The sequence below is a fragment of the Calonectris borealis genome, chromosome 14 (genome assembly GCF_964195595.1).
Source record: "Calonectris borealis chromosome 14, bCalBor7.hap1.2, whole genome shotgun sequence".
In the NCBI taxonomy this organism is placed as follows: domain Eukaryota; kingdom Metazoa; phylum Chordata; class Aves; order Procellariiformes; family Procellariidae; genus Calonectris; species Calonectris borealis.
This window is the reverse complement of record NC_134325.1, coordinates 11,840,775-11,866,496: the sequence shown is the minus strand read 5'-3', so window position 1 is coordinate 11,866,496 and position 25,722 is coordinate 11,840,775. Positions and strand designations below refer to the sequence as shown.

Here is a 25,722-nt window from a genome sequence, read left to right as displayed (position 1 = left end):
TAAACAGCAGAGATTTGAAGACACATCGGTGCTTTCATTTACCTGGCTGTCAAGCCAGTTTTTCCCCTTGGTTCAGTGAGTATATATGTGAGGTAGAACGGATCAGAAAAGAGACTGGCTGAAGGTTACTCATTTTGTAAAAGCTCACACTTGCAGTGAACTGCCTGATTCAGAATGGACATATGAATCTGCATCTTCCATATCAGAAGTAGTGTCTTCAACGCTGGTCCCAGAGCATGCTCTACTAGAATGTCTCTCAGCTTTTGCAAGATAAGTAAGTAAATAAGGTTTGTCTTCTAATGCCAGTGTGCAGCCAAATGAAAATATAAACATTTTTTGCAAAGCAAGGTTCTTATTTTTTAGCAATATTTAAATTTCCATTTTAAATTAATTGTACTACAATCCCTTGATATGCTGAAAAAGCATTCTCATTTGTAAAAGATGCAATTGTCAAATTGGAGCTCTGCCAGATTTGTTTTTGTTCTGTTTCCTGGGTTCTGTGGGCATCAATGCACAAAGCTGGGAGATCTTTGGCAGAATTTGGCTGCTCTTTTTACAAAAATGAGACAGAGGGTTGGTACACAGGGAGCCACCCCAACTTTATGGCTTCCCTGGATTTCCCTGACTTGAATTCCTAGTTGATTCTCTAAGCCACTTTTCCATCTAATTTGAGCTATTGGCACATCACAGAGCAGGCTGAAGATCTGGCATCTCATATTTAATCTCCTCCCAAAGAACTCCTGTTTATGAAGTCTGAGGCCAATTTGAGGTATAACAAGCTGTTAAGGATGATAATAAGTATGTTTTTGTAGACCGTTTAATATATTGTTTTGAAAAAGGAGCTCAATGTCTATATCCCCACTTCACAATTGAGAAACAGACTACACTAAAGTGATTTGAGAAAGGTTGCTCAGCAATACAAGTCACGTCTCGCTTCCAGTCAAGTGTTGTACCCACATTGCCTTATTTTTTATCACTTTCTTTTATGAGGCTGTGAAAACATTTCTTTCTTTGCACAACCTTCCAATGCCTTTTATCCATCTAGAAAATCAGATTAAAATGGGCTCTTAAATATGAAGTAGCTAATTGCATTATATGTAACTAGATAAAATGGCAGCATATATATTCAGGAGAGATGGCAACAGTTTTTCCTCTTTCCAAAGAAATGTGTGTATTATAAGCTTAAGTGAAAGGCCCTAACTGTAGTGACTGCACCAGAAATACACAAAATCCTTGAGCTTATACTGCTTTCAAGTGATTGTTATCTAAAAATCCTTGATTGTGAGGTTGATTTTTATATAACACCCCCTTCAGCAAGCAACATTTCTCCCAGGCTGAAAGCACTTGAGACACCACCTATCAAAAGTTATTTTTTCCCTGTGAAAGTTTCTTATCAGATTGAAATAGTGGTTATTTTTTGCCAAATAAATAATGTTCATACTGAAATAGTTTGACAACAGTAACATTGAGTATAAATAATCCCTCTGCAAAAGTATTACACAATGAATCCTGCATGTATCTTTGTTGAAGTTTATTGTTATCTGAAATGAGTATGTTAGTTTTGTAACGGTTTGCACTCTGATCTTCCAGTTATAAGGAGGAGAGAAAGGAGACATCTATGAGAGTCAGTGAGAAACCTAAGTGGCTGTGCTCCATTTTTTTTTTTTTTTTTTTAATATTGGATTTGATTCTCTACAGCTGCTATTTTGGGTTGGCCTTGGCTCAGGTGAAGGGAACTGCAGCTAGAGGACTGCTCTGATTAATGCTGACTCTGTTCCCGGGGGGCCAGCAAAGGATCACCACAGCATAGCCTTGCACGGTGTCTCCATCATCCTCGCTGGTTATTGTTCTGTCTTAGGGCTGCAACAGGACAGTTCTGCTTCCTAATCCCTGGAACAGAGTTTTAAAAAAAAGTAATATTTCTACATTTTCATTTGACTGAGTGTTCATAAAATGTACCCTTTTTTCATCTGCTTGTTTCATGCTTCCAAAAGTAAACTGTATTTAGACCATAAACAAACACTGATTTCATTGAAAAACAAGTTCAGTCTTTTAGCTACTGCCTGAATGTAATGAAAAAAAACCCAACCCACAAGTTAATGTGTTTGAATTGTTCAGCATAGAGTCTGACCTCAGTAAATTTACTCTAGATTTAGGTCTAACTTGATTAAATTCTACATCAAGGTGAGCCAAAAGTCCAGTTTCTTTGAAACTAAAATTTTCAATCTTGCCCAGAATCCTAATACATCGTTTCGAATGTTATAAAAGGACCTGTGTAAACTGAACACGAAGCATGAAGAATAACGTTAAGCCATTTGTCATGCAAGGCACAGAGTGACTCGTTGCTTTTGTACAAAACGTCACGAGAAGTTCCTTTACACAGTTTACTCGTGCTGCTGTCCCTAATGCTGCGACTAATTTGTATGCTCTGTTGCTTATGCTAGGGCACTCTCTTGGGCAAGAGTCAACTGGTGCACTTTGAATGTTTACGTGCCAAGGTGAGAAAAGCAAGTTCAGTCTTCAAAATAATTTACCTTTTCTGATGAGGATTGTTGGATAGTATTGCCTGTGTTAAGAAACTAGCATCTTTGAAGGGATTCCGAAAGGCAACACTATTTAAAAAGATTTTGCTCTTTCCCTGCTGGAACTTGGTATGTACTAAGAGCCTTTCAAACCTGAAATGAGAGGATTTTTCTTAAGTCAAAATAGCTACTTTTTAAAGAAAGTTATAGATGGGACCCAATGGGAATTATAGCTAAAAAGCTATAGCTATTTATAGCTTTCTGTGCCTAATACCGTTTTTCTGTTAGAGATTATAAAAGTAATGTTATCTGGGAAAAGCTGGATTATCTGTCAAAAATACTAGTAATATAGTCTGATAAAGTAGCTTAAATCAATTTACCCAACTGTTTTCATAGGAATGAAAATTCCTTTTCTCCTACAGTTAAGGAGAAAAATTCATAGGAAACAAAGATTAAATTTTGGACCTTAAGTCCACTTTAAGTCCACTTAAGTCCACTTCACAACAATCTAAGTTCATTCATCTCTTGAGTTTCATGGATAGCTTTTCCTTTATTGGCCATTTTCAATTTACAAGCATAAGCCTTATAATTCAATATATCACAACACTGAGTTAACTGAGAGGGGTTCAAACTCAAAAAATGTACAATATAACATTTTACATTTACTAAATGGTGTCTAGTTATTGTTATCTGTCTCTGTCAATATATGTCTTCTTGTTTCATATATATTGAATTAAGTAAAGAAGAAATTGCTGTTTTGTTAAACTTCCCATAGACAGTCTCTCAGGCAGGAAAGGCTGTTTAGTGTAAAAGCTGGCAGTGTAACACTTTGTCTTTAACGCGCTTCAGCTTCTTGTCACATTGAAGTGCTTTCTTCCTCCTTTTGTTTGAATTGCACCTTAGAACAGACCCTACTGCCTGCCCTACAATAGGTGTAATATAGCTCTTAGGTTTATTTAGACTAAAGAGCAACATGCAGTACAGTATGACTGTAAGATTCCTGATAGCAAAAATTTTTGGGACACTTTAATGCATAAGATTCTCAGACAAGATTCTCTCAGTAGCTTGTTTTTCCCTTTGGTCATCTAACACAGCCTTTTTTGCAATGAACACGCTATTCAAATTGTTTGTTTTAAAGAAGAGAAGGACAGTTGGACAGAATTCAAATACTTTTCCTTAGAACATCTCACACACAGATGTTTGGGGTTTGATTTCCCCCCCCCCCCCCATCTTGAAAGATGATTTATAAATCCTTTATTTTTTCCTCTCTTTTTGCTAATATACATTGAAGACTTGATCTGACTGTCTGGCATCATACTTGTTTGTAGAACTGGAAGGGTCCTTCCCTCCCCCCCCATGATTCTCCAACTACCTTGTGTCTGGGATGAAAAACGAGCAGGTAGATGGACACACAGAGGCAGGTAGGTGGAGAGGCGTGTAACTTGTGCTGGTACTGCTTTCACAGAACTTACCATCATGTCGTCTAGTGCATTTCATATTTACTTGATGAACTCTGTGCTCAGGTAATATCTATGTAAAGTCTGTGCTAGAAGTTACCAGAACATAGTGATAATCTACAAATGTGTTTTAGCAATGCCTTTCTTCAGTAGATTTGCATACTTTTCTCCAGCGCTCCAAGGTGTGGCTAGTTATCAGACAACTCCAGTCTCCAGGTGCAGTGCTAAAGATGGCAAATCTTACTGAGAGCCCAGCAGTGCTCGGTAGTGCTTTCAATAATAGTCTGCCATCAAGATTGATTACTGACACTTCATAAAATGTTCCAGTTCTGATTCTTCTGATTGTAAGCACAGACTTTGAAGGAAATACTGTGTCCTTTACTCAAAGAAATTGGTTATGTAAAGCATATCTTTGAGGTAGATTTTTTTAAACTGACTTTATTCATCATTAGTTTTCTCTTCCATATGATAAGCTCTGTTCTAGATTAATCCCTAAAGGCCAAATATTATTACCTTTCTGTAGACCCAATGTTCTTTTTATAATGAGAAAGTTTCCTCAAGGAGAAGATAGTTTTGCAACATTCTGGAAGCCAGACTCCATATTAGCTCTTCCAAAGAAGAAAACTGCCCACAAAAATGCTTATCTTGTGAACTTTGTCTGTTGTTTTTTTTAAATTCGGTTGTTCCAGTAGAGCGCAGCTGTTTCAGTGGGTGGAAAGTGATGACGTGTCCACAGAACAAGAAATGGTGCTGAAGATCCTAGCCAGTGGTTTAAACTAAGGAAGTGGACACAAGCCAGTAGAGGATTTATGTAACTTCATCTCCTTTTGTACTTGATACTAATTCCTTTCTTTGTGGTGTATAGCATTTTGACTTTTTTTTTTTTTTTAAAATCCTGATATAAATTTAACAATAGGGAGGATAACTGCCTGGTTTAGTTTATTTGACTAACAGTTTATAGAAATTAGAAACAGGTAGCAAGCTCTATCACTCAGCATGAAATGTTCTAGTTCTGAGAAAAGAAAACCACTCATTCATCTGTTTAACAACTAAGCAGTTATCCAGTCCTGCTTTTCAGGAACACCCAAACTCATCCTCAACCTGTTCAGTGTTTGGAATATGCAAAGAATGCAAGACTGAGCCTGGAGCTGGTAAATTCTCCCTTTTAATAACCTTACTTCCATGTTTGTAGATTTACCCAGGTTCAGCCAAATTCTACTTTCTGTGACACTCATTCAAATCCAGGTTAACTCCAAGAGTCTTGTTCAGGATTTACACTAGTTTCCCTGAAGGAATAAATTGGTCCAAAAATACTACAATCATAATAATAATAATAAAAAAACCCACACCAAAATCTAAATAGAACATTAAGACTTAATCTCATTGCGTTTGTGGATTCAAAAGAATTAGTCACATAGAGATCTCCCCTCTGAGATCTCAGATTCTTCAGCCAAATGTTTATTTTAGTTTTTAGGATTTTTGTCCAACATGTACTTAATTTGCTGGCCCACTCCTGAAAATGTAAGGCTTCCCATTACAGATAACCTGGGGTTTAGCAAGCTATAATTTTGCAAATGCTACATTTTAATCTGCATGCCTTTTTCCTGCCAATTCTTTCCTTCATGCCTATGTGGTCTGACTTGATTCCAGAAGAAAAATCAGGATTGTATTATTTTCAGAGATTGCATATCTTTTTTTTTTTCCTCCCCAAAGTTGGCCAGGATGCTATTGCTTTCTCCTGCGTCATGTATGAGTGCAATAATATCATCCACCACCCTAAAACATTGTGTCATTTGGAATCCTGTTGTATAAGTAGTGAACCCTTTCTGTATTGCCCCTAAGAACTTTTTATAAAGACTCAAGCCTCCATGGATATGAAAAAAACCCCATCTTTTTAACAAACATATTTGAGATGGCTTTATATTTATCTGAACTCCTAGAATCTGGATGATTCTTCTGAGTTTCATAAAATATCTTAAAATAACTTTTTTTTTAATCCTCTCAGATCAACTGGCATTTGAGTTTTTCCAACTAGTTTAGGAGGTTTTTTCTGTATTCTGTCAACATTAGGAGTCTTTATTAAGAAAGCTTCTGTCTAATTTTTCTTCAGAGGAACTCCCTTTGGAGGACCTTATTCTTTTATGGTCAGGTTTTCCCAGTAGACGCTTATTTCATAAATCTTCCTGCTTTGATGGTTAGTGATGCAGGAAACTGTGATGTAGCCTTGAGGTTCAACCACTTCCTCTTCTTCCAGGACAATGTTATAAAATGCAACCAGAACTTTTAAATTATTTCATTATAAGCATCTGTATTCCTTGAGAAAATTCATAACTTGCTGGGTTGCAGGAATTTGGTAGGCTATAGAAGTGCAAAATATGTCTGCATTTCTGTGTTCATTTGTTGCTACTGGAAAAGGGCATGGATGTGCTCCAACCTAATGACTGTCTAGAATTCAAACAAATATTTCAGGTTCTGTTTTTGCAGTAGCCAGAGATTTGACTTGTAATAACTACTCACAGTTGCTCACAGCTCCTTCCTTAAATATTAGTTGTTGGATTTGGTGTTCCTTGTGATTCCATTCATTGGTGGGGGAAAAAGCAGGATTGACTCACCTGGAGACAAGAATTAGCTTAACATGCAAATGCATCACAGATGGGTCTACAATGATGACTGTTGGAGGAATGATATTTAGGGATATGAAAGCAGCTGAGTTCTTGTTAGCTGAAAATAGCAACTCTGTACTTCGAGAACACGGGTTCATTTCAGTTGGGCTTCTCAAGAAACGTTCATTGATGAAGTGTGCGTCAGATGAGCTAAACTAGATTTGGAAAAATCAACATGTGTAAGGTTCATTGATCACTGTTGAATAGCTTTTATCTGTTAGTTGTAAAGTATTTACACTTACGTGTAATTACTTAATCTTTCTTGACCTGAATTTAACATATTTTTAAAGCTTTTATCCAAGGATGTGAGTTATGATATTACAGCAGCAGTTTGCATCTGACAAGAGAATATGGAGCTAGTGTAACTTGTATGGTAATTTGCAATATTTCTGTTTTTCTGTTCCTTTTTAAGAACTTTCAGATAATCTCCTAAGAGCCCTTTGAATGGGAATTATCCTGCTTTTATAGAACGTACAATAGTATTTTATTTTGTATGAGATGGTATAAAATCACCCATTCTTCACTCAACGCTTCCACCAAAATCGGGTTTTGATTGAGAATGAATTGCTGTGAGATATGGATAAAAGGTCAGTTGATATGGTCCTGAATAATTGAGACAACCTTTCTGAAGAGATAATTAAACAGTTTTATTTCATTATTTTACTGTTGCAGGAATAAGACAGACAGAATAAATGCAATTGATGGCCAAGACAGAATTGTAGATTAGGGATTTCTTGATACTCGAGTTAAGTGCATTAAATTGTATCAAGTGGAAGTATAAACCGTGCAGTGCCAGCTTAAGCCTACACTAGATCCCATGCTTCCCAATGCTTCCCGTTAATTAAAATCTAGCAAAGTAGTAGCTGTACACATTGTGTTTAGTTACACAGATTCTACGAAGCGTTAAAATAGTTGAAGAATATTAATGGCTTTAGATTTAAAACTCATTAACCATTACCCTATTGACAGCTGAATAGAGTTTCTCAGCACTCCTCTGGGCCAGTGCCCCTTCATTCTGCCATGGAAAACAGAAATGTTTGTTGGCTCAGCTAAAAATGTTTGGGAATGCTCGCGGTATCACTGAGTAAGACAACATGGATGCCTGCTGACTAAAGCAAATCTGGTCAAACTATAGATATTGCCCCTTTTTCAGAATGTAAAATAGTATTTTTTTGTCAAAATCCTTGTTTAAAGTTACATTTACTGCCAGAAGATTTTTTTTTTAATTGTAATCTGGTAAAAGTGTGTGTGTTATTAGAACCAGAATTCTGAAAAAGCTCCTTCAGAGTTGAGTCTTGTTACAAATCGATAAATACAACTTCTTTATCAAAATGGTAAGGTTTGTAATTCATTGTCTGAATCTTGACCCAACGTAGTGTGAATTGTGGCTTCATCGAATGAAGGTGGACCACTCAGTAATTTTGAAAAGAAATTTTGCAATGTCACAGCATTGCCTGTTTCCAAATAAAACTTGGCAGCTTCTGATTAATTTTCTTTGAGATCTGAGGAACAGAAGGCTTCAAGTACAATCCATGAAGTACACATGCAGTGAGAAAGCTGTTTTGTCACAGACACCTTTGAGTAAAATCCTTAGAACACCACCAGTTCCAGATCAGCCTCTCTGGTTTTGTGTTGACTTATACCACTTAGACCTTTCTGTTAAATCTCAATCGAACAGAAAAGCAAAAATGTGTGCAGATTGGACTAAATAATGGTCTCTGAATTATAGATGATTATGATTCATATATTACCTCTTTTGACCTGGAGATTCTTTTGATGCCTGAAGAATAATATTGTTTAAACAAAGGTGAGATTAAAAAGCAAACAAAAAATAAACAAACTGAAAACCCTCTTCTCTAGCATGTTCCATCTGTCCTAACCAGTTGCCATAGTGTAAAAAAAAATAAAAGAAATTATACATCTTTTATTATTTTCAGTTCATTAATGTTTACAGGAAGCTCCAGTAATCAGGATCTACAGAAAAGATTATTTGCACCCACGGTCAGAAAGGACTAACTTCTGTTCACCTAGAACTGAAATATTCTTCTGTCTTTATTTTGTCGGCTTTTTGTTTTCATTTCAGTGAGTGATCTGCATGTTATGAATAAATTTACCAAAGTAGTGCTGAGCTAAGCAGAGAGTATTATAAATAATCCCACTGAAGGAAAACATGAACTGGCAAAACATATTCGAGAGACATTGGCTATGTATGTCCTTATCTTTTCACATTCTTCTCTTTGTATTTCCTTAGATCATAGATGAAGAAGAAACACAGTTCATGAGTAATTGTCCTGTTGCTGTTACTGAGAGCACACCTAGAAGAAGGACACGCATTCAAGTGTTTTGGACGGCTCCTCCTACCGGTACAGGCTGTGTTATTCTGAAGTAAGTCTTTTAAAGCACATTAAACTAACTATTAAAGTAAAATTCAGTTAATAATAAATCTAATATTTATTAGATTAAGAACTACTGGAGTTCTTGGATGCTTTTTTCTCCTTTGACACTCTTGATGAAGGATGGTTCTACTGGCACAGTTAAATGTTAGCAACTTAAAGCCCAAGTATTCAAAAGTTACTCCAAGCTTTCAGTAATCATTGAATTGGTAACCCTAATTGAACTTGGTAGGCTCTCAGCCATTTATTTCACCTAAAAATCTAAAAATTCTTAATCTTTAAGATCAAAATTGCATCCGTCTGGTTGAGATTCGGGTAGAAAACATGATCTTAGTTGAGATGAATAATAGGAACGTTCTGTAGAGTCAGGATTTTCTAAATGGACCTTTATAAGTAAAACCAGATCTATTTGTTTAGAGGTGAATGCTTTCATTTTAGAGCTGGTGATCTTCTACTGATGTTTTCCAGTTACTCCTACAGTCTATTTCTAAAGCATGTGTATTCATGCTTTTTAAGCAATAGATAGAGGTAAGATTATGTAGGTGCACTTTGCTTTAGGGCCGCTCATTTGTCTGTAGAAACCTTAAGTCACTTCTTACTATGAAGAGTATCAGAGGAAACTGCCAGAGAAACATTGTCCTGTCTCCTTTTGCTTGTCATATTTAATAGGACAGATTGGTCAAATATGCATGGACAATTGGGATTTCTTTGCTTGCTTTGAATCTATGTCTGGGATAAGCCTTTGCAATTGCTAAGATGTGCCCTGCAGTAAACCAAAGAATTTCAGAGTCTTGTCAGTACTGGGGATTGCCTTTAGAGACACAGAACAGCTCTAGGCTTTTAAGGAGATGCTAGCACAAAGGTTGGGCTGACGATAGTTCAGGCCAATTCAGGAAAATGTGTTGTTATAATTGCAACTGATTTCTGAACAGGCTGCAAAATTGCTACCAGCAAAACTGGTCCACGGCTGCCCTCCTCTCACCCCGTGCTTCAATTCCTTCTCCTTTTGCTGATTGGCACAGGAGATAAACACCTTCTTCTTCCACATCTGTGAGGGTGATCTAGCCCCAACCCTGACACTGGCTGTGCAAGTCTCAAATCTTTGGCAGTGCACTTCTACCTGCTGCCTCTCAATATCAGTAAAACAATTTTGTTTAAGATCATCTCTTTTAATATGCACTGAAGCAGTTCAAGAATACACTTACAGTGTTTTCTTAAGCTCAGGGCAGACAAAGGTACATTGGACTGTAGCAAACTGACAGTTGGACTCGATGATCTTAGAGGTCTTTTCCAACCTAAATGATTCTGTGATTCTCTGAAAACCATGAAGCCTGCTGCTTGCTGGATGGCCAGACAGGTTGTGTGTTAAAGTTATATATGGAATTTTTCAAGAAGCAATCAAGAAGATTCTGTCAGTGTTGCTGAGCTGTTTATCAGTAAAGCTATTTGCTTTTCCCCTCAGGACTGCCTCCCTCTTAGTTGTTTAACAAATATTGCTTGAGACACTTACCACTTCAGTAGTGTAATAATAAGGTAATGATGTTTTATTCATCCTTTTAAAGAGACAAGATTAAAACTTTAATCCAATAATGACATGCAACAACACAAGTTGATGGATTTTTTTTTTTTTTTCCATTACTGTCCTAAGTAGAATTGCCATTACCAAAAATAATGAACCAAGACCTATACTTTTCTCACTGAAACTTAAACATCTGTGGCTGAAGTTGATTCAGGGGCCTGCCTGGGTCTTGTCAGTGAAGGAATGTAGTAAAGTACCACCAACTGCGGGAACCTTGATAAACGTTTCTTCTCTGTCCTCTCTGCTGGTCAAGTCATGCTAGATGTTCAACACACTCTGATTTTACACTGTGAAGTACTTGCATTATTGGAGAAAACTTAAAAGAGAATCCAAAAAGTAACAGTCAGAACTGCAGTTCTGATGTTATACACACAAAAGTATGACATTGTCACTGCCTTAAAGAATGTACAGATTAAATCAGTGGCATACAACCTTCTCAGACTGCTGGATGTGCATCAGTAGTGCCAACAAAACAATGAAGTGCCAATATAGAGTTAGATTAGCTGACTGGCACCAGTTCCCATCATCTGTTTGGGCAGCTAAAAGAACATCTTAGAAATTGAAGTTCATGGGAAAGGAAAAATTTTTGATGTTATGACCGCTTATTTACAGTGTGTGTGGGTATCTTAGGTGTGTATGTGGTGGTGAAAGTGAAAGGAAGTTGTTAGGTACATTCCAGTAAAAATTATGTGAAAAATAAAAGCTTGCTCCCAATAGTTGCTTTATTAACCTCAGAGGGTAACTAACTGCTCCCTTCCTGAGGACATTTCAAAGAAAAAAATGAAACAGTCAACATTATTACGAGTTGCTGATGCCAGAAATTAACATCATAATGTGGCATTTGTTTGCGCTGCGGTGCAGTCCTCCATGGCATTATACATAGCAATTACTGATGTGGTTTTGGCATTAACATTTACATTTTTTCTTTTGTATGTAAAGCTTTGACCACATCTGAATTAGAGTTTAGAGTCAGCATTCTTTATAAACCTTCTTTATGTCAGCTCCCATAGAATAGCATAGAAATGTTGGACGCAATTTTCAAAATTATTCTGTCATTTGTGAGAGCTTTAATGATATAATAAAAACAAAAGTCTAATAAATAGTTAAGTCCAAACTCATCATGGAAAAATTCTGAAACCTTGAACTTTAGAGGAAACAAAAGCCCTCTGTATTTTTCTTTTTTCTGTGTGTGATGGAGTGCAAATAGTTTTTTATTATCAATACATATCTGTTTCAGTCCCTGGAGGCCATCTGATAATTTTCTTTCAGAATTTCCAAAGCAGAATGGCAGCGTTTTGGAGCCTGTTCTGAATCATAAGGACATACTTCTTCCTTTTCATTATGTCCTGGTCTACTGACTTCAATATGTAGAAAAGTTAAATGAAGTCACAATTTAAACATAGCTGATCCATAAAAACTTATTATGGTTTTAGTGCCAAATATTGGGGTTTTTTAGATTTATAATGGTATAATTAAGTATAGAGTCTTCCAGGAAGTTTTCCTTGGACTAGTACTGAGGTTTGGGAACATTTTTTTTTCATGGTTTGTGAAATCTGATACCTTTGATAGAAACACCTGATTGCCTACATTTGGCTAGTAGTCTTCTCAGTGCTTTCTAGGCATAGTGCATGTGATCAGTTTGGTTGTGACAAGCATAACATGACACAGACAAATGGTAATCCGTAGTTCCCGGGTTCAGCAAGGGATACTAAATCTTTTGGCATGAGCACATATGTGTGTAATGCTAGCTTTCCGGGTGACTGCAAAATATAAAGCTTAGGAGAATTAACATATATTTGAATTCGACTTATCATCACTACTTTGCTTTCTAAAATATTCTTTCTGTGTGAAAACTTAGAATTGGGAAAAAAAAAAAGAGGGAGATGGATTAACATATGATGTTGCACTGTAATTGCTTAGTCGAGAACAATTCATCCATTCTCTTCATTCCCGCTAAGCGATGACAGTGAAATAGCCTAAAGGTTCGAATCCTTCCAGACTCTCTATTGAAACTGCCAGTGTACTGAATGTACTCCCGGGGTGCAAACAATAGCTGAGGCTCTATTCGTCCAAGCGTTTAAGCCTATGCGTGAGTCTCACTGAAGACACAAGACAGATGACTTTGCTTAGATGTTACACATTGCTTAGGAGACCCACAGGCTTTAAGCCCTCTTTCTGCTTGCCTGATGTATGCTAGGGACACTGTGCAGCTAAATCCAGTTATAGCAAGGTACGCGGACTCCAGCATAGCAGCTCTTAAAATAATTTCTGCAGGTGGATGAAATGGAGAAGCAGCATATCACTTTGGGGGTGGCCCCAGACACTGCAAGACTATTTTAAGCACCTTGATTTTTAGAATGACCTAATGGAAATGGAATGCATTGTCGGCTGCCAGATAGTGTCGTCAGCCTCATCACAGCACTAGGTACTTGAATAGGAAGTTTTGCTATGTGGAACAAAGTTCTTATAAAATCAACAGAATGCACTCGGATCTTACTTAGCAGTAAGGATTCACTTGGCTGCCTTAGCATCTGTGCTAGCTTCAGAAGCTACCCAAACATCAGCATGAGCAGGAAAGCGCTTACAACAGTATCTTTCTCGCTTCTATGGTTGAAGATATCTGTTTGGACCATTCTGAGCTGTCATGCTGTGCGCAGTCTACTTGTTTTCATGTTCACAATGCAACATTTAATCTTTCTATCCCTGCTTACTTTCCCTCGTTCCTTGTGATTGATCGGACACTATGGTGCCATGTGGCAATATGGGAGGACCAGGTCATTTCCTTCATCTTCTGATAAAAATTTCTGTTCTAAAACTTATTTACTAGATTTCTGGGGTCTTCAGAATGTGTTTGCTTTCTAGCATCTTTGAAAACCTACTGTTAAAACTTTCATGAGAGATATTTATAATTATTTTTGCTATGTGCAATTTATATAAAAACTAATTATGTAGACAATTGAGCAGTGGCAGAGCCTGGTAGTATTTATATCATCACATGGAAGTGGAGAAATTTTCAGGGGTTTGAATCAATCTGTTTTAATATTTTGTACAAGTGAGTCTGAAAATGGTTTTAACTTTTTTTAAAATTTTTTTCTGCATGTAGACTGTCATGCTTGGTTTAGTGTGTTCTATTTTTCAGCAAAAATAGAATAGCACACGTGCCTTTTTTTATTTTTATATCTGACAGCTAATATTCAGAGACTGCTTAATTCTGTAAAAAAAACAGCTAATGGAGATTTATCTAGTTTAACAAGGGAAGTCTTAAATATGGATTTCAATAAGTGATTTACACTATTGACAAAAAAAAAAGACAATAAATGTTTATTAAAAGTTTCTTAGCAGTGATGGAGAATCACCTCTTTTAGGACATTTTTAGCCCCAGATTTCTAGATTCAACTGCTTAGTTGTATTCCTAAGATAAAGTGTCTCAGTTCACTGTGGTACTGAACAAGCAGGTAAAGGTCTGACCTGTGTAATTGATGGAAAATAGAGAACAAAATAGTTTTCTGCAAGTACTTTTAGAATTCTGTGATATGAAACAAGAGTAAAGAAAATTTTGAAAATTGTCTTAGCTTGTCACATATTAAAATTTCATGGTAAGGAGAATCTTGTTAATATCCAAATTGATTAAATCTGTCAGCTGGTGTAAATCTCAAGTATTGCTGGATGGTAATTATCTTTTCGTCCTTTAGCATTTGGTGATTTTCACTGAGTCTGAGATTAATTGTTAATGTAGTAAATGATGGCCACATGCAGATAAGTTATATTCAATTTACCATTTAGAAAAGAAAGCACAGTTCTCTGATTGGCTCATGGAATAAAGGAGTTCTCAGGCAACGGAGGTGTCTTGTGTGGTAAATGTAACAAAAGTTCTTGCTGACAAGTTATTTATTTCTACTATACGTATGATGCTTAAACAACCAACAAATTAAAATCCGGTATCTGTAAATAGTGTTTATTACCATTACTACTTGCAGAAATCCACTGTATTTGTCATCATACCTCTGCTGTTTATTTCTGCAAATGTTTTCTGAGCCATCTCCAGGGAAATGTTTTATAATTTTTGAGGAAAAGTGTGAAACTTATTGTTTTTCTGTATATGTAATTATCTTCATTATTTTAATTACATTGGGTTTTGTTTGTATGTAGTGAAAAAAAGAGTAGAGGAATTTTAAAGAATTGCAGTCTTCCAGATAAAAACTATGATATATTTAATGTATCAAGTAGGTATTGGCAAAATCTTTTAGATAGTTGTGCTATTGCAAAGCTATTATACCTACGAGGACAAATTCTAGTCCATGCCTTGGATACAATACTCACTTTCCAACCTCTGCATGGATTCTGGCAGTCCTCTTGCTCTTGAGCCTTCAAAGCTCTGAGGGTGAATGAACTCCAGCTAGAGCTTTTTGAACATGTACTTTTTGATTTCTTGTAACTTCAAGCATAATATTCATTCACTTGGCACCTCACTCTGAGTAAACGCGACACTGAAATGGGATGTTGGAAGGACTAAAAGAAGAACCAAATGCAAAGGAACCAAATGTCGCAAACCCCCATGAGTTCATAACTACATATACACACTGAAACTGTCTTGATATGCAGCCAAATCTCTTCTCTATACTCAAAACTCATGATGAGGTCCAACCAGGGAGTCCTTGGGCCAGAAACAGAGCACAAGGCATCTGGATAACAAAACCCACAAAACACAAGAGCAGCTCTGTGGCGTGTAAATTAGTATATGACCAACTCAATAACACTGCGTTAAGAAAAGTGTTTATCAGAAATGCCAAATTGAAATGGTCAGAATGAAATGCATTTCAGAATTAATCTCTCTTACTTCAAGGGTTGATATTATGATTCTCTATCACAAAAACAAGTTGCTCAAATTTATTCCTATCAGAAAGAAGTTCCCGTTGTCAATGAGCTACAGAGTAGTCTGCGTCAGTTAGACTCCTTTAAATGGGTGGAAGTACTGCAGTACTTCTTCTGAAATTATTGCCAGTCATATAAAAGGAACATCTGATAGATGATCACAGAGTTGAACTTAAAACAATAAAGAAAACAGAATGATGTACAGTTACAGCTGACAAATTTGTGTGTTACTTTTCAGGCTTGTCCCAAATTCCTCATCAGTATCTGGGATGTGGCAGAGGGAGAGGTGGGGCAAGGTTTTAAGTTATTCAGGTTACTAGCCTAAGGTGATTAAGCAGTGTAAGTAGATTCTTTGCTCCTCTCTGCTGCTCTCACCACTAAACATTTTCTTTTCTTTGCTAGGCTGTACTTACCCCAGTATGTGCAGTTTTCCTCGATTTGTTGGGATACTTACCTGAGTAATACACAGCTCAAATCTTTTTCCATATGCTTAACTGGGTGTTTCTTTTAAATACTTTACATGGGATGTATTCTTTAAATGTGTCCTATTTGTTACAAAACATGTGAAATATGATGATTTTACATGTTCTTTTAGGATTCCTGAATACTTGTGGGATATATTTCTTGAAAAAGAGATTTGCGGATTTGTACTTACTGAAAAATCACACTGTTTATTTTGAAGCAGATGAGCTCCTAGTACATAGCTGAAGAGCTATGAGGAGTTCACTATAAAATTATGCCTCTAAATATTCCAAGTGTAAAAACAAACAACAAAAAAAACCCTGCTTGTTTGAATTGGAGATTAAGCTTGTTATTCAATCTTTTCCATTTATCCTTTCAGTCTTCCTGTGTAATTGTCCAGATACTTACATGTCAACAATTTTACCTAACTGTTTATTAGAATACTAACACTGGAGCAATTGAGCACAGTTATAAAGCATTTACTGAAAGCTTTCCATTATGACTAAATATAATGGCCAAGGAAAAATAGAGAACAATCTGCCTTCCTTGCCTAGCAAGAGCTCTCAGTAACAATTATATGCTGTTTATGGAACAATAAAAGATAACAGTTCTTATATTATAAATAGCTATATTGATTTTTCCTGGTAGAATTAATGAGTCTTCTGCATGCAGAGAAATGACCAAAATTCCTGTACTAATAGTTTAAAAAAATATAAATCTGTATCTTCCGGTTAACTACCACATGACAACTGCAGTAGCTTCTGAACTTCATTTTTGATAGAGATAACAGTATAGCTTAATATTTCTTCGTGCATAGCTTAAATAAAATATTTTATGTAGACACTTTATGTATTTCTACACAATTAAGATAGCAATTGAAGATATCTCTATACATCCTAACAGTCCTTAGAACAAATATAACCTTTGATATGTAGAAAATGTACCGATTTTCCATATGGGATTCTTTTGACCTGCTTTCATTTTTCCCTATTCTTCACTTTTAGGAGTTGACGTAACAGAAATGCGCACAGCTTTAAATGGCTAGGGACATAGATTGGAAGTGAGTAGATTTGGGTCCATTCCTGTCTTTCACACTGCGTTATCATATACAGCTCAACTAATTTTTCAATGCCTCTGTTTTCTCAAAAGTAACTAGAGACCAGGGACTCTTTATAAAACACTGCAAGATAGAAAAGATTATATGTTAGTATTGCACTATTCTAATGCCTTAAAAATAATTTAAATGTTTTCTTTGTCCAGCTATTTTTTTTATTTTTTTTTTACAAAACAAATAGGACAAAAATTTAAACTTTGCAGTGTAACTAACTTACAGCCCTATATTTCATTTTTTAGGCTAAACACCCACAGAAAGTTTACTTGTATTAGGAAGGAAGAATAACCTTCTGCATTTCTATTCAGCTTCTATATTTATAGCAGCTCTAATATTAGATTGTAAAAATGTGTATTTGCATATACAGTAGCAGCCCCCTGGATCTACTGACTAAACACATCTACATTTAAAACAAAAATCCGTTTCACATTCTTATAGATTTAATATTATTTCTTTAACTTCACAATGGGAGGACATGAATTTGAAGTGTGTTGTAAATGGATTTTCTTGTAATTTTATGTTCTTCTAAATAATCTTTTTTACAGCACAATTAATATAGTAATCCTGTAAAAGCTAGCTAGATTCATTCATATGCTGTTTTTTTTGCAAAGGCGTAGTGTTGCAAAGCAGCTTAATAGTTTTGGTACTCAAAGATGGGTTATTCCTCGAGGAGTACAAAGCAATAGAAAAACAATGTGGGGGAAAAAAAAAGAATAAGGAGAGGATGATGGTCTTTCCTCTAGTGGTAGGGGGAATATAGTTATGGCTTTATTATGAAAGATAATGCTTTTAACTGTTTCACACTGTACCTTGAAAATACCTATGATAATTTCATATTAAAAAAAAAAATCAGTGTTATGGCACATTTTGTGGCTAATGGAAGTAACGTGCAATTACTCTCATTGGTCCATATGGTTATTATTTTGCACAAATAGTTGTATTTTTATAAAACAAGCTGTTTTGAAAAAAAATTAAAAATTATGTCCTTTCATGTGCAGTGGGATAGGGATGCAGGCATTAGAAAAGTACAACATACTTCGTGATGAGACACTGATACTAGTTCTCTTTTTGATCATCATTGTGTTTTCTCCAGACTTTCTGGGGAAATACTGCAATTAAGATTAATCATTAAGGTTAACGGTTGGTATAAACTCAAACACAGAACTGATCAGAAGTTAACTGTATTCTTATTTGGTACTCAGCAAAGATATATGGGGTATTTAAAACTTTCATTTTTATTTCTTAACAATTATACATGCTGGATTTCTTGGTCCTTCTAGATTCTCAACACTGTTCTAAGAATACTTACTGTGCGTTTAAATTGTGCACTTGGAAAAATCATATGAAGTAGCAAGTCGGATATAGTGCTTTCTAGTAATTCTACTTTCTGATCCAAAACTTGAAAATAAATAGGGAAGCCATAGCAAATGATGTTAGAAGGGACTTTGGTGAAATATCCATCTTTTACTGTCTGACAACAGTATGACAATAGGATGACCTATGATTGAGTTGCTCCTGTCCACCTCTGTTCTTCTTAAAGGTGGAACCTTGGCAGTCCCCATAAGGAAGTGGTGCCAATACTTACCTGTTGTTGCTACTGTTTTGCTAAAATGAATCCTCTGATGCCCCTTATTCTCAGGTGCTGTAACCCTCTTTTCAACCCATGCCTTCCTTCAGTCGTCTTTTCTCTAGGCTACTCAACCCCAGCTCCTTCAGTCTTTTTTCCCTTCTAGATACCTGATTGTTCTTGTTAGTCTTGTCTGAACTTTCTCCAAATGATCCATATCCTTGAATTGTGGTCCCCAAAACTGGGCAATGTAATCCTACAGATTACATGACTCCACATGATCTTAGAGAAGGTGCTTCCACTGTAGTGTTTGCTGTTTTTCGTAAGAGTAACATTTGCTGGTGTTCAACTCCTGGTCCACTAGACTTCCTTCATCCTGCTATCAAATACTTCTTTCATCGACTTTTTCCTTTCTGTCTTTGTGCAAATAATTACTCTTATCTAAAACTAGGACTTTGTGTTTAACATTATTTAATTACTGATTTTTCAGTATTCCTCAGATTTATGAACTATTTTGCATTTTAAGCAATTGCAGCTTGATACTGTCTGCAGTCAGTAACTTGTTCGCTATTCCATCATTCAAGTTATTAATGAAAATATTGATGTATGCATAACCGCATTGAACTTGAAACTCTTCAGTGAGTTCCAGCTGAGTTCTAAACATATGAAAAAGCAAATTAATTTGTTTTAAACATACGAACATTGCTGTCTAAAAAATCCTGCCATCTAGTTCTGATGTAATTAATAGGTAAGCATTTTAAATAAAATTTTGAAAAAATCTGCTAGTTTGATGTATCTGGGTATTTACAAATCTAAAAAGATGTATGAAAAATCAAGAAAATGTTTTTAATCAATAGTATTTTTTATTGACAAAATTTGTGTTGGAGAAAGATAAATCCTTAAAGAATTATTACATCTTATTTACATATCCTGGAGAGGAAATGCAAAAGGATTTAAGACATGTAAGGAGGGAAGTTCTCTGAAGTATCTTGCACTGAAATCTGATTTTGTCTGAATGTTGCTCTCAGTAAGTAGGGAAATAAAACAGTAAACTCTGATTTCTTTCTGGCTAAGTCTCTAGTAGAGTCTGTATTTTCATAAATTTCAAGTAGTGGGATGAAAAAAAAAAAGACTCCATAATTTTCTTGTTGTTTGCTGTTTGTAAATTAAAATCATTGTTAATTTAGGAGCCCGACAGCTGTAGAACATTTGCCATTCGGCAGCAGCTGTCGGTAGCACTCCAGTTTATTTTACAAACAGATGTTTAATTTGACTTCAATGCCATTGTCAATTTTTGAGGGGAAACAAAGAGAGGAAAGGAATAGAAATAATCATGGTAGTCATAATTTGATTTCCTTTCAAAACATAAAGCAGAGTCACTATTGATGACATCAAAAGTGTTTTCATTTTTTATTACTGAATGTTTTAAATCAGTTGTTTTATAACCGCATGAACTGAAATTAAGCTTTCTCAATGCATGGTAACTCATGTTAAGGAAGTGATTTGGCTTATGTCAGGAACGGAAGGCATTATTTTAATGTAGTATGCTACATTTTTAAAACATGTATTTTATTTATGAATCAAAATGTCATACTATTTCTACAGTTCACAGATAAAGAGATTTTTGACTCTATATTAAAACCACTGCATCAGTGGGCCCACTGTCATACCAACATAATGCTGTTTACTGTAATATAATAGTATTCTCATTTCACATCAACAAAAGTGAAGAGCGAATTGGGTCCAGTAATGATGAAATGAGATAATGAAAAAGCTAAGTAACATAATGTGGTTAATTTTTAATTTTAGTAACCAATGATTTTATCCAGTATGTGCCCAGTGACTAGGAGGCTTTAATAAAACATGCTGTTAGAATATTTTTGCAAGATCCTCCGTTATTCAAAATGTCTATAGATCCAGACAAGACAGTTGAAATTAGCAGTGTATGGTCTCAATCCTACAACACTTTGGCAATTCTTAGATGTTACAAAGTCTAACTTAAATTAGTCATAAAGATGGCACATCTTACTGGTCATTTGCTCCTTCATAATACAGTCTGCTTGAGTATTTCAAGACTATGTGTTTCTATGAGGGTATGTAAGTAAACCTGCAGGTAAGTTTAAGAAGCTATACTGGGTGTGCCGTTTGGTATGAAATTTTCTATGTTAGCAAAATTTTTCTAGCATGCTGAGTTCAATATTTGCTGAACTGCCTGCATGCCCGCAAAAATCTAGAACAGCTCTGCATAGCACATTTTACAGTTAAATTTCAAGCACAGCTATATTTCAGTGTGAAAGGCAAATGGCTGAATTAACGAAGTGTCAGATTCTGCCATCCTTACTTATATTGAATAGTATTTAAATTCTCATGCGGATTTAAATATATTAACTGGAGACTCTCTAAGAATGATGTATTATATAAATAAGGGTCTCAGAACCTGAACACGGTATTTATCTTGATTCTTTTTTTCATATGAAGCACCACAAAATCAAACCTTAAAGGAGCTGCTACATGTATTATTGCAATTCTTTAGAAATTATGAAAGGAAAAAAACACCTAGAAAAGGAATTGTTCTTCATGTAAACTGACTGTTGAATTGATTCTTGTTGTCTTTCCACTTATCTGGTTTGATAATTTTTTGAGGGGATTTGTGAAAGGATTGAAATATTAAATTCAACCAATAATTGGGTGGGCCATTCTTTTCTTTTTCTTGCAGTAATTAGGTACCCACTTTTTCTATTTTTTCTGCTTCATTAGATATGCATTAAGTATCTTTGCTATCTGAACAGCAGCAGTCTGAATGCCTTTTGCATTGCTTTCCTGAAGAAATGGATTTGTTGCTCAGTCAGTTCACTGCTTCAGCAGAATGTAGTTTAAAGTCTTGCAATGCACCAGAAAGCACACTTGATGTCTTTAATGGTTTCTGGGTTTTCATTTGCTGCAGAAGGGATAGGCTTGCAGACCTGGGGGCCTGTGTCTAGAAAGGGAATCAGCTCTGTTCATTAGGAGGATAATGAGCTTGATGCTCACTCATTGCACAGACAGTGTATGTAGCCTGGTGAAACCCTAAATACATACCAACAACTCCTTTAAGTTCTACAGATTACCTATCATAATGTTTCTTCCCATAGATTTCTCTGAAAATGGAATATATGCTTGTTCTGTACATAGAAAAAAAGGTCTGCTCCCTCATGCTGTAATTGCCTTGCAATTGTTTGCTGAAGTAAATATATGGATGAGACAAGGAACTCCTATACAAAATAGAAAAATGTTCCACACTGCAAAGATGATGCCATGTATTGAGGTACCACCATTAAAGAAATTCTCTTGTTCATCAGAGTTACTTTAGATAACAAATACTAATGAACAGGCATTTATCTAATTTCTCTGAGTAAATCATGGACAAAGCATTGTCTTCAATATAGTGAAGAAACGCAAATAGCTCTTCATTCTTGCAAGTTTTATAGTAGTAGTCTGTATTTCTGCCACACATAGTTCTACTCACAAAGTACTAAATATGTTCAGACAAGTAAATAAAATAAAGCTAAACTCATGAAGAGGCGGCAAATTTCACAGATACTCGGATATGTATTTTCTGCATTGTCTTTATCGGTAAGCAACTTGGCGCAGCAAGAATGAAGTTTTAAGTGCTGTCCTTATAATTTTCTAGTTTTCCAGTGGCTACTCATGCATCAGAAGAAATTCAGGCTGTGATTCTCTTCTGATTAAGTGAAACTGAAGTTGGTAATTGATCTCAGTAGAAGGTCGGTCAGCTCTCAATAAAGTATCATCTCGTAATCCACAGCAGCATGAGATTGAAGGGCACATCTAGGTTTTCAAAACACCTTCAACATCAGTGTATCTGATAATTTTATGTTTTTAAGTTTCAAAGCATGTATTTTTTCTGTCTCTTTTTCTGTGTAAATGTTTGGTCGGAGCAAATGACTGCCCGCTATAAAAAACAAAGATAGGTACACCTTACGTTTTTGTCTTGAAGACCAGGAGATTTGTTCTCCTTGTTGCTTCAGTTTTGAAATCTAAACCAACTATTGGAAAATTTTAAATTGCACTGCTTGGTTGTCAATCTCAGAAACATAATCGATTCACTTATTTCCCATACACATATCTGAAGGAGCACGCCTGCTTGTCTCTACAATGCCTGATCCCTCGCTCTGTTTCCTCCTGTATCTCTAATCGCACTTTGTGTATCTCAATTGTCCATGTTAAAACATCTCCCTCTCAGAGTTTCTAATGAAGTTAAGAATCTAATTAACTGCACTTTCGTTCCAAATAAAACTTGGTGGGGCTGGATTCCAGTTCCTAGTCTATGCCTGCTTCTCAAAGCTGCTAATATGAAGGGTAATTTATCATCTTAATCCTTTCCATTACTACTTACTACTGTTCACAATGCTGCTTTAACAGTTCTATTCATGTGCTCTCCTTGTCCTGATGATTGGGGGAGATACAGACTGTGTAGCTTTTGCTTAATCCCTGATCCCTTAAGCATAGTTGTAATCACTTCCTCCATGAAATGATGACCTTTATCTGGGTCAACAAGACTTCGGGAGCCCCACAGAGGCAAAAGGCTTTCTGATACTGTTGGGTTTTTTCCCTCTCCTTGCTGCTATATGTTGGTTTATAGAAAAGGCTTCAAACCACCTTGAGAAGGAATCAGTCACTTCCAAGGAGTTTCATTACCCCAGCCTGTTTTGGGGAGCTAATGTATATAATCTATATGTAATCACATCCAGTCTGACAACCCACTGCTGCAGCAAAAAGATATGACTAGACTTTGTTCTTGCCCTTCCTATGCGTATCTCAGACAATTTTTGATCCATTTCCTAACATCTGTTTCTGTGCCTTTCAACGTTGCTTTTTCCTTAACCCTAAGAGCATTTTTATGATTTTCATGTAGCGTGTTTAGCAATAATTCTTTCTCCATTTACTTTCTTGATCCTTTTGTTTCTGCTGTGCTCTAGTAACAGCCATTACTGTTTACTTCATATGTTCCAGGTCGTCTGCTGCTTTAGATGCTGAATCTACCGTATCATCCCGTTCAGCTTCCTGATTCTTATTCCTTTGAGCCTTTAGACACCTAATTCACAACTGATCCCCATGGCAATTCCTGTACTTATAAATCTCTTCTGCACCAATCCTTATTAAAAAATAGTTCTGTTGCCCGGCCTTTACCTTCTCCTAACCTAGTCAAACATCAGGTAAAATCACAACCAACACAGCCTTTTGTTGTCTTTAAACTTCGAGGATTACTGTAGTCTGTTTGCTGGGCTGATCTGCTTAGAGTATGTTCCTTGTATGTTGTCCCATTCAGGTTCAAGGCATGCATGCCCTGGGCACCATTTCCATCACCTTTGAAATTCCACCAGTGAACCAAAGGTGATTTGTGCTGTAACTTTGTACTGAAATCCTTCAAAATCTTCCTCAGTAATCCCATGTGTAGGTGTTGTTTGTAAATGATTGGGCATTGACCTTCTATTCCCATATTGATTAGGGCACAATAAAAGAGGTCAGGTTACCGAAAGTTTCTGAGGCTAATCTGTGGTTCGTTAATATTAATGTCCACAGAGCAACAGAAGTACTGGAAGCTCTGTGCTTCCTGTCAATGATCCTGGCAGAGGATACTTTAAAGGAGAGATCTTATTTGCATCATGACAGGGGCAGTATATGTGAATATTTTATTTTTGTATTGTCCAAGCAGCTGCTAAGCATTCCCAAACATAGACTGAAGAGCACAGCTCTGGTATTGCTATTTTTATGTATTCATAGTTTGCTGGGGCCAGCTTGGTTTTTTTTGATCTGTTGTAGCAAAACTGCTACCAGTGCTACTGGTGTGGCAGCTGATCAGGCACAAGAAGGTTGTATTGAATTTGGCATTTTTAGGGCTGAAGCAGGAAGAGCAAAAACACTGCTGCACAGGTTCCCTGTCATTGCATTCTCCAAAAACCTATGTACCAAAGTTTTGCAACAATATTTGCTACAAATCCTTACTGCAACTAATTTTTGCAACCAGAACAATTGTATGAGCTAGAGACGCTACCCTAACACTGTCCTCAGCCACAAACTTGTTGCAGCAGATGTTGAACAAAGAGTAAGAACTTGGTGAAAACCTCTCTAATGATGTAGAATAATTTCATGGATTTAATTTGATCATTCTTTGATAATTATGTGTTGCATGAGCAGGGTGGTCTTTCAGCTATTTCTCAAATACAGTTTGAATGTGCCTTCTTCCCATATACTGTCCCTTCAGAATGAGGAAAGTGGAAAAGTTACAGATCTCAACCCTTTTATCTTTATTGGTCTTGTCTTTTCTTTCATTTCACTGCACTCATATCTTTCAGCGTAAACAACCAGTATCTCCTGGCATTAACTGTCTGAACGTTCAGTAGACTGCAGTCTCAGCTGTCATCGAGAGCTCTTAGAAAAGCCCAGGTAGAAAAGATCCAGTTGTTACAGGTATTAATTCTTGAAAGCTGAAATGTGTGTCTCAGCTGCACTAAGGAAATGGCAAGTTTCTTCCTCTGATGGTTCCAGATCCAGTTTCAGTGGATTTATGGTGTCAGACTTAACCTCAAGTACTAAAGGTACTGCATCAAAATTAAACTTCCCTAGGCAGATACATTCATAATATTAAGGTCTCTTTTAAGAAGTAATATTAAGCATTTTAATATCAAATCAAGTTAGCTTAGTTTCAGTGGGTGTTAATTTGTTCTGTCACCTGTTGTGGCACTTTAACCTTCAGGCTCTTGTCAACTGAAATGAGGTGAGGATTTTTCTGGATTTGAAAACATCAAGTACTTTATTCCAATTTGGATCCTTGCTACTGAATACCCAGTAATCAGTATTGGACAAGTGAGTGGACCTGGTTAGGATGTTGCTCTTGACATACAATTTTTGTCTGTACAAGCAAATAATTTACTCATTAAAATATAACTTCAGTATATTGCTAGTTGACACCTCTTCCAAAACAATAGTTGGAGAATGACAGCTCTGATATTTTTGGTTTTGTCTACAAATTCTCTTAATTCCTTCCTGAATCCCCTAAGAATATTAAAGATTTAGAACAATTTTTCTGAAGTTT

The 25,722-nt window shown here is 36.1% G+C and overlaps 1 protein-coding gene across 1 annotated transcript in view; it reads left to right on the top strand.

Moving 5' to 3' along the window:
- Positions 1 to 25,722, top strand: part of SPON1 (spondin 1) — a 207,712-nt gene that overhangs the window by 31,414 nt on the left and 150,576 nt on the right. The window contains exon 3 of the mRNA XM_075163225.1: positions 8,894 to 9,027. Coding sequence (XP_075019326.1) covers positions 8,894 to 9,027 — 134 coding nt within the window. The remainder of the gene's footprint in view (positions 1 to 8,893; positions 9,028 to 25,722) is intronic.